Source organism: Hemiscyllium ocellatum, chromosome 6 (assembly GCF_020745735.1).
Source record: "Hemiscyllium ocellatum isolate sHemOce1 chromosome 6, sHemOce1.pat.X.cur, whole genome shotgun sequence".
Taxonomy (NCBI): Eukaryota; Metazoa; Chordata; class Chondrichthyes; order Orectolobiformes; family Hemiscylliidae; genus Hemiscyllium; species Hemiscyllium ocellatum.
In genome coordinates this window covers 120,137,392-120,147,579 of record NC_083406.1, presented here as the reverse complement: position 1 = coordinate 120,147,579, position 10,188 = coordinate 120,137,392, and the positions used below count along the sequence as shown (strand labels likewise).

Sequence of the window (10,188 nt, the reverse complement as noted above, 5' to 3'; positions counted from 1 at the left end):
CGCGAATGGACAAGTCTCGCTCAGCCTCTGGGAACGAGAGGAGACAGATCACACTTTGAGTGGTTTCCTCCAGTTCTCACAGCTGGGGTTTTTTTTTGTTGTTGATGGGAGACATTTCACAGCAAAGAGATTCGTAAATGTGATGTTATAAATAGGCGAGAGAACAAAAATCCAGGTCGTGAGAGCGGTGTCATTCTTCCTGAGGTGGGGGCCGGGGGGGATCTTTGACCGGGTTGGAGAGGACGCAGCAGAGTTTCAGGACCCTGGACAGCAGAGTGGCGGGGAGCTAGCGGGAGTTTCAGCACCTTGGACAGCGATGGCGTGGCCGTGCATTAGCCGGGCGTGTTGCATTGCTCGCTTCTGGAACCAGCTAGACAAGGCTGACATTGCCGTGCCTCTAGTTTTCACGAAATATTCCGAGGTTACCGATGGGGCTACTCCCCACCATCAAATCCGAGCCCCGGGCATCGATGCACAGCCTACAGGGGGCGACCAGGAATCGGTTGCCAAGACGACCGAGGTACCCTTTCTATTATTGTTTTCTACAAAAAAAACCTGAAAGAATTCATGTCGTTACATTCTGCACTACAATTCATATCTCTGTTTGGATATTTGCAGGTTAATGCGAATATCAGGTTAATTTCTGGTTCAGTGTGTGGTCCAGGACTGTTGTGTAATCCTTGGCATATCCTTTATCCATTAGCATCCACGAGTGTTCTCCTCCATCTCCACCGGCCTACAGTCTCCAGGCAGCAGACGTGGCTGTCTTTCTACCTGCTATCTGTAGCTCTCGACCCCTCCCTCCTCCCTTGTTGTCGCGCCCTTTCAAGTACTTGCTTTCTGATTATCCTATCCTGGCATTCTGTAAATTCTGGATATATGACCCAGTGACCCCCCTTTAGCCCCTTCACTTCCCTAAAAATAGCTTTTAAACGTTTATTAAATGCAGTTGCTGGAAGTGGAACGTGAAGCAAAAACTGAATTAAACACTGGACCAATGGAAGCGTAAATAATACATGCAGAGCCGACCTATAGACAGCTGGATAGACAGGGAAGTAGATATATAAACAGATAAAAGTCATTCATTCTCAGAATTGATTCTCCCCTTTTCCATTTATTTAGACAACAGTAACTAATTGGATACAATTTAATGTAAAAGTGTGAAGCCGAATGAACATCCCTACCTAAAAGTGATTTCCATATTTAATTATTTTAATTTAGTTTATGAGAGATTGCAGTACAATCCTGTTGGTAACCAATGTAAAATATTCTATTAGATGCTTTTCTAAATTATTTTTTTCAAGAATCTAGTAAGTTGGTGGAGAGCCCACCTAATGTAATTTTTAAAAAAAGAGGGACACAAAAGCACACGTAGACAAATCAAACACACGCCCTTTTTCTTTCCAACATTGCTAGTCCCCTTCACCTTCCCCTTTTGTTTTTGTTTCCTACACAGTCTGCAAGTTGAACAGGGAATACTTCGATTGTATGAAAACCATAAATGTCTAATTTTATTTCAGGTCCAGATCCCACACCCCTTTTTTGATCAAGACTCACACAAACTGCGTCATACCACCTGAAATGCAGTGCCTATGCAGCGCCAATATAGAGTCTAGTAATACAGGAAGCTGTCAACAGCACTGCAGTAAAGACTAGGATCTTTTCAATTCCAAACCAGTTCAGTTAAATCATTTATTACTGGTACTTATACAACCCTAATGGAATGAGTGGTCTTTGTTGTTCAAGCTCATCAGGACTGGATGATGATTTTTTTAAACAGCAAGTGTTAAAATAAGCATCTTTGAAAAAAAAACTTGTCCTCAGCATTAGAGTTTGAAATGCAAACATGGTTGGAAATGTTTACTCTGTATTCCTTTGCACAGAACTGGCTAGAATAAATAAATTATCGATTCCGTCCTAAATCAATATTTGTCAATTATGACTCAGTGGGGCACATGCTCACCCAAGTCAAAGGATTAGAGCCTCATTTCAACAATTGAAGCACAAAAATGCAAGATGACACACCAGTGCAGTATTGAGAGGGATGCTGCACTGTTGGAGGTGCAGACTTTTGGATGAGAAGTTAAGCTGAAGCTTTATCTGAATGATCAATATTTATATATTATATAATATATTCCATAATATTATATAATATTATTATTTGGGAAATTGGGTTCTAAAGAGGAGATTTTATCTGTTTCGGTGCTTCAAAGGTGGCTTATTTTTAAGGGTGAGAAAATGGTTTTTCTGATAGTTGGTCAAAACAGCATTTCCAGAAAACCATGTGACTCAAGCTCAGTGCCTAGCAAAATTAGCTGGTGAGATAATCAGGGAAATTAACATGGAGGCAGTGGCATAATGCTGGTGTTACTGGACTAACGATTCAGAGGCAAAAGTGAGGACTGCAGCTGCTGGAAACCAGAGTTTAGATCAGAGTGGTGCTGGAAAAGCACAGCAGGTCAGGCAGCATCCGAGGAGCAGGAAAATAGATGTTTCGGGCAAAAGCCCTTCATCAGGAATAGAGCCTCTATTCCTGATGAAGGGCTTTTGCCCGAAACATTGATTTTCCTGCTCCTCGGATGCTGCCTGACTTGCTGCGCTTTTCTAGCACCACTCTAATCTAACAATTCAGAGCCCCAGGCTAATGATCTAAGGAATGGGGTATAAATTCTATCATTAGATGGTCAAATTTGCCATCAATACAGTAATCACAGTTCACTATCATTCACCAATACACTTGAGGGAATTAAAGTCGCCATCTTTACCTGATCTGCTCTGCATTTGACTCCAGATGTACAATGACATTGGCACTTAACTGATCGTAGACAATTATGGATAGGCAATAACTGGATTGTGCAGTAATGTCCATGGCCTATGAATGAATTAAGAACAAGTAAGTTAAATTGAGTTTTTACAACATACAGAAACTAAACTGACCTAGACATATAAGTGACTATAAGAGCAGGCTATTGTATTATACAGCACAGAAACTAACCATTTGGTCCAACCTGTTCATGCTAACCTGACATCCCAGTCTGACTTAATCCCATTTGCCAGCATTTGGCCCATATGCCTCTAATTCCTTCCTATTCATATACCTATCCAAATGCATTTTATTGTTGTAATTGTACCAGCCTCCACCATTCCATATATACTCTCTGCATGAAAACGTTATCCTTCAGATCCTATTTAAATCTTTCCCTTCTCCTTTAAACCTATGCACTCGAGCTTTGGACTCCCCACCCTAGGAGAAAGACCTTCACTATTCACTCTATCCATGCTCCTGATGATTTTATAAACCTCCATAAGGTCACCCCATAGCCTCCGTAGTTATAGAGAAACTGTCTCTATAACTCTTTCCCTCCTCCTGGCAACATCCTTGGAAACCTTTTCTGAACCCTCTCAAGTTTTGCATTAAGGCTTGCCTCTATTTTTACGATACACACTCCCTGCTCAGAGGTTAGGAATATTGCCATGAGTAACTCACCTCCCGACTGCCCACTTGCCTACAATCTACAATGTTCAAGTCAGGAGTGTGATGGAATACTCCCCACATGCCTGGAGGAGTGCAGCTCTAAACAGCACTCAATAAGTGTAATACCATCTAGGACAAAGCAGCCTTCTTGATTGTTGCCAGACCCACAAACATCCACTCCCTCCACCATCAACACTCAACAGCAGCAGTGTGTACCATCGTGAAGATGCACTGCAGAAATTCACCGAAGATCCTCAGGTAGGATCTTCCAAATCATGTCCACTCCCACCTAGGAGGACATGGGCAGTAGGTATATGAGAACATCACCACCTGCAAGTTCCCCTCTAACCCACTGACCGTCTTGACATGAAAATATACTGCTGTTCCTTCACTGTCACTGTGTTAAAATCCTGAAATTCAGCAGTTCAGAAATTCACACGAATTTCAGCAGTTCATGAAGGCAGCTCATTACTACTCTCTCAAGTACAACTAGGAATGGGCAATAAATGGCCATTCAGAAGTAAAGCCAAGCATATTAAAAAAAGGCAGAGGCATGATTAAGAAAAGATCCATAGCAGCAATGGGCAGTTTAGTTTTGAGGCCATCGGAACTGGAATTAAGTCTTAAGGTATTTTAGCAGTTTACATAGACAAGCTGGCCCACATTGTGAGATTTTCTTTGGGATCAGTGAGGAAATGCCAATGAGTTAAACTGTGCCTGTGTATGTTTGAGAATCATGGTAATGGAGAGAATTATGGCTGCAAATGTGTTGCTGGTCAAAGCACAGCAGGTTAGGCAGCATCTCAGGAATAGAGAATTCGACGTTTCGAGCATAAGCCCTTCATCAGGATTCCTGATGAAGGGCTTATGCTCGAAACGTCGAATTCTCTATTCCTGAGATGCTGCCTAACCTGCTGTGCTTTGACCAGCAACACATTTGCAGCTGTGATCTCCAGCATCTGCAGACCTCATTTTTTACAATGGAGAGAATTATACCTGGTGAGTATGCAGAACTTCACATAAGGAAATGTTTGTGACATTGTCAAAGGGATTGACTGCCTGTAAAGTACATTGCTGTGGAAAAGGGTCAAGTCTTTCGTTCTGATGTTTAAAGTAAGATCTTTCCAGGCTTTTTATGTGTGTATTTGTGATATTTTCTCATGTGGAATATACTTTTAAATGTTCTTTTGTTGCCTTTTATGAATAAATTCAGTGACAGACCATCGCAGTAACCAAATTGCAAATATAAAACCTATGCTGGATCAAGTCTGAGCTCTGACTTATCCAGGATTACCATCAATTGGGATCATAATTTTACCATTTCAGTTGAATGGAAAAGCTGCCATGTCATTACTTTGAAGAAGAATAGTGGAGTTTTCCCAGTACCCTGGCTAATACTTACTATCAGTGAACATCACTAAATCATAGAATAGAGTCCCTACAGCATGGAAGTAGGCCATTCAGCTCATTGGGTTGACACCAACTCCTCTGAAGGGCATCTCACCCTATCCCTGTAACACTGCATCTCTCGTGGCTAACCCATCCAACCTATACATCCCTGGACATTCTGAGCGATTTAGCACAGCAATCCACCTAATCTGCACATCTTTAGACAATGTGAGGAAACCCACACACACAATAGACAATAGACAATAGGTGCAGGAGTAGGCCATTCTGTCCTTCGAGCCTGCACCACCATTCAGTATGATCATGGCTGATCATCCTTAATCAGTATCCTGTTCCTACCTTATCTCCATAACCCTTGATTCCACTATCCTTCAGAGCTCTATCCAACTCTTTCTTAAATGAATCCAGAGACTGGGCCTCCACTGCCCTCTGGGACAGAGCATTACACACAGCCACCACTCTCTGGGTGAAGAAGTTTCTCCTCATCTCTGTCCTAAATGGTCTACCCCATATTTTTAAGCTGTGTCCTCTGGTTTGGCACTCACCCATCAGCGGAAACATGTTTTCTGCCTCCAGAGTGTCCAATCCTTTAATAATCTTATACATCTCAATCAGATCCCCTCTCAGTCTTCTAAACTCAAGGTTATACAAGCCCAGTCGCTCCAGTATTTCAGCGTAAGGTAGCCCTGCCATTCCAGGAATTGACCTCGTGAACCTACGCTGCACTCCCTCAATAGCCAGAATGTCTTTCCTCAAAGCTGGAGACCAGAACTGCACACAATACTCCAGGTGTGGTCTCACCAGGGCCCTGTACAGCTGCAGAAGAACCTCGTTGCTTCTATACTAAATCCCTCTTGTTACGAAGGCCAGCATGCTATTAGCCTTCTTCACTACTTGCTGCACCTGCATGCTTACCTTCATTGACTGGTGTACAAGAACACCCAGATCTCTCTGTACTGCCCCTTTACCTAAATTGATTCCATTTATGTAGCAATCTGCCCTCCTGTTCTTGCCACCAAAGTGGATAACCATACATTTATCCACATTAAACTGCATCTGCCATGCATCTGACCACTCACCTAACCTGTCCAGGTCACCCTGTAATCTCCTAACATCCACCTCACATTTCACCCTGCCACCCAGCTTAGTATCATCAGCAAATTTGCTAATGTTATTAATAATACCATCTTCTATATCATTAATATATATTGTAAAAAGCTGCGGTCCCAGCACTGATCCCTGCGGTACCCCACGGTTCACTGCCTGCCATTCTAAAATGGAGCCGTTTTTCACTACTCTTTGTTTCCTGTCAGCCAACTAACTTTCAATCCAAGTTAGTACTTTGCCCCCAATATCATGCGCCCTAATTGTGCTCACTAACCTCCTATGTGGGACTTCATCAAAAGCTTTCTGAAAGTCCAGGTACAATACATCAATGGATCTCCCTCGTCCATCTTCAGAATTACATACTCAAAAAATTCCAGAAGATTAGTCAAGCATGATTTCCCCTTCATAAATCCATGCTGACTCTGACCTATCCTGTTACTACTATCCAGATATGTCGTAATTTCATCCTTTATAATAGACTCCAGCGTCTTTCCTACCACTGAGGTCAGACTAACTGGTCTATAATTTCCTGCTTTCTCTCTCCCACCTTCCTTAAAAAGTGATACAACATTAGCCACCTTCTAATCCGCAGGAACTGATCCCAAATCTATCGAACTCTGGAAAATAATCACCAACGCATCCATGATTTCTCGAGCCACCTCCTTTAGTACCCTGGGATGTAGACCATCAGGCCCCGGGGACTTATCAACCTTCAGACCTAACAGTCTCTCCAACACCAATTCCTGGCAAATATAAATTCCCTTCAGTTCAGGTCCTTCAGCCATTGTTACCTCAGGGAGATTGCTTGTGTCTTCCCCAGTGAACATAGATCTGAAGTACCAATTCAATTCTTCTGCCATTTCTTTGTTCCCCATAATGTATTCCCCTGTTTCTGTCTTCAAGGGCCCAATTTTAGTCTTAACCACTTTTTTCCCCTTTCACATCCCTAAGAAAGCTTTTACTATCCTCCTTGATATTTTTGGCCAGTTTACCTTCGTACGTCATTTTTTCTCTGCGTGTTTCTTTCTTAGTAATTCTCTGTTGTTCTTTAAAAGTTTCCCATTCCTCCGTTTTCCCACTTATCTTTGCTATGTTATACTTTTTCTCTTTTAACTTTATATGTTTCTTAACTTCCCTCGTCAGCCACGGCCACCCATGCCTCCTCCTAGGATCTTTCTTCCTTTTTGGAATGAACTGATCCTGCATCTTCTGCATTACACACAGACACAGGGAGAATGTACAAACTCCACACAGACAGTCACCTGAGGCTGGAATTGAACCCGAGCCCCTGATGCTGTGAGGCCACCCACAGTAATTACCTGATCATTATTATTGTTTGCGAAAAGCTGCTGTGGCAACTTCCATGGCACCTTCAAAAGCACTTTCCAAACCCCTGACCTCCATTACCTAGAAAATCCATGCCAGCAGTTGGATGGGAACATCAATCACAAGTTCCTCTCCAAGCCACAAATCATGACAACTTGAAGTTCCTTCAGTTTAGCTGGGTCAAAATCCTGGAACTCCCTCTCTAACAGCACTGTGGAAGTACCTGCAGCCAAAGACTGCAGCAGTTCATGGAGGCAGCTCACCACCACCTATCCAAGGGTAATTAGGGATGGCTAATAAAAATAGGCTGCTGGTCAAAGCACAGCAGGCCAGGCAGCATCTCAGGAATAGAGAATTCGACGTTTCGAGCATAAGCCCTTCATCAGGAATATTCCTGATGAAGGGCTTATGCTCGAAACGTCGAATTCTCTATTCCTGAGATGCTGCCTGGCCTGCTGTGCTTTGACCAGCAACACATTTGCAGCTGTGATCTCCAGCATCTGCAGACCTCATTTTTTACTCTAATAAAAATAGGCACCTTGCCAGCAACATGTCCCTTGAACATATCTTTTAAAACTCTTACATTAAAACCTAATAGAATTTCAAAAGAACTCCTTTATTATTAAAGTGATTTGGAGCATCCAGAGATTATGAAAGGCAATACACGTGTAAGTGTTCCTTCTAACAAGTTTGGGTTGTGTTTGGAAGAGGGGGCCAGGGTGAACTATAGTTCTGCCAATTCATGGGAGCAATTTTAAGTGGTGAACACAAGAGAAATTTCCAGACCAGAAATGCCGTACAGGATTACAAAATTATTGCATTTATGTAGTGCCTGTCATGACCAAGAATGCTTCAAGTTGCTTTGGACACAATGAAGTGATATTGTTTAAATACAGGAAACATAGCAACCAATTTACATGCAGTCAACTTCCACAAACAACTATGTTGCAATGTTCAGATAATCTGATTTTATAATCCTGATTGTGGGATTAATTTGGCCAGGATACTGGAGAGAATTTCCCTGCTCTTCCCTTAAGTACTGGTGTAGCGTGTTTTACGTTCATCTTGGATAGTATTGGTTTATTGTCTTATCCAAAAGACAGCACTTGCATCAATTCCCCAGGTACCACACATCATGTGTTAACCTAGGTTGTCATACTCAAGGACGATATCAAGACTTGCTCCCATAACTCTATGACTCAGAAACAACTGTGTCAGCAGTGGAGTTGTAACTGGCACACATACTGGAGTGAAGTCTAAGTTACTTTGCTGATTTTTCAGGAGCATGCACTCTCAGTCATGACCTTAGTGGAGCAGGCTTGAATGGGCTGAATGGTCTAATTCTGCTCTTAATTAAAACTAGTGGACTGGCAGCAGTCCTCATTTATGGCAGGAAATACCAAGACTCTGCTTCCTTGGCACCATTGAGGTAAGGAAATGAGGTGGTCTCAAATATCAAGAACTTGCTTGAGCAGGAACCATAAAGGTCAGATTCATCCACTTGGGAATAAAGCTTCACAGGAAACCAATTGAAACTCAAAAGACAAGAAGGAAGGGTAAAGCACTTTTCCCAATCTCAGGATTTTCTATAGTTGTTTCCCACCAATTCTTTTTGACGATAAGTCCCCATGGTAATGTGCGAAGTGCTGCATCCCAACTCAGAGTCGTAGAGATGTACAGTACGGAAACAGACCCTTCAGTCCAACTCGTCCACTTCAACCAGATATCCTAAACTAATCTAATCCCATTTGCCAGCACTTGGCCCATATCCCTCCAAACCCTTCCTATTCATATACCCATCCAGATGCCTTTTAAATGCTGCAATTGTACTCGCCTCCACCACGTCTTCTTGAAGCTCATTCCATACACATACCACCCTCTGCGTGAAAACTTTGCTCCTTAGGTCTCTTTTATGTCTTTTCCCTCTCACCTTAAACCTATACCCTCTAGTTCTGGACTCCCCTCCCCAGAGAAAAGACTTTGTCTATTTGTCCACTCCATGCTCCTCATGATTTTATAAACCTCTACAAGGTCACCCCTCAGCCTCTGACACTCCAGTGAAAACAGCCCCAGCCTATACAACCTCTCCCTATAACTCAAATCCTCCAACTTAGCCACACCCTTGTAAATCTTTTCTGAACTGTTACAAATTTCACAACATCTTTCCGATAGGAAGGAGACTAGAGTTGCACACAATATTCCAAAGGTGGCCTAACCAGGACTCTGACCAATAAAGGAAAGCATACTAAACACCTTCTTCACTATCCTATCTACCTGCAACTCCACTTTCAAGGAGCAATGAACCTGCACTCCAAAGTCTTTTTGTTCAGCAGTACTCCCTAGGACCTTACAATTAAGTGTATAAGTTCTGCTAAGATTTACTTTCCCAAAATGTAGCACTTCGCATTTATCTAAATTAAACTCCATCTGCCACTTCTCAGCCCATTGGCCCATCTGATCAAGATCCCATTGTAATCTGAGGTAACCTTCTTTGCTGTCCACGAAACCTCCAATTTTGGTGTAATCTGCAAACTTACGAACTATATCTCTTATGCTCACATACAATGCAACTATTGATGATACAAATATCTCAGCAAGGGGCCCAACAATCGCTTCCCCAGCTTCTCACAGAATTCTAGGGTACACCTGATCAAGCTCTGGGGAATTATCCACTTTTATGTGTTTCAAAACATCCAGCACTTCCTCCTTTATAATTTGAACATTTTTTTCAAGATGTCACCATCTATTTCCAAACATTCTGTATCTTCCATGACCTTTTCCATAGTAAACATTGATGCAAAATGCTCATTTAGTATCTTGCCCGTCTCCTGCAGCTCCACACAGAGGCCGCCTTGCTGATCTTTGAAGGGTCC

The 10,188-nt window shown here is 42.5% G+C and overlaps 1 protein-coding gene across 1 annotated transcript in view; it reads left to right on the top strand.

Annotated features, from left to right (window-relative positions):
- Window positions 1-316: 316 nt before the first annotated feature.
- Window positions 317-10,188, top strand: part of map6a (microtubule-associated protein 6a) — a 47,536-nt gene continuing 37,664 nt past the window's right edge. The window contains exon 1 of the mRNA XM_060826897.1: window positions 317-520. Coding sequence (XP_060682880.1) covers window positions 317-520 — 204 coding nt within the window. The remainder of the gene's footprint in view (window positions 521-10,188) is intronic.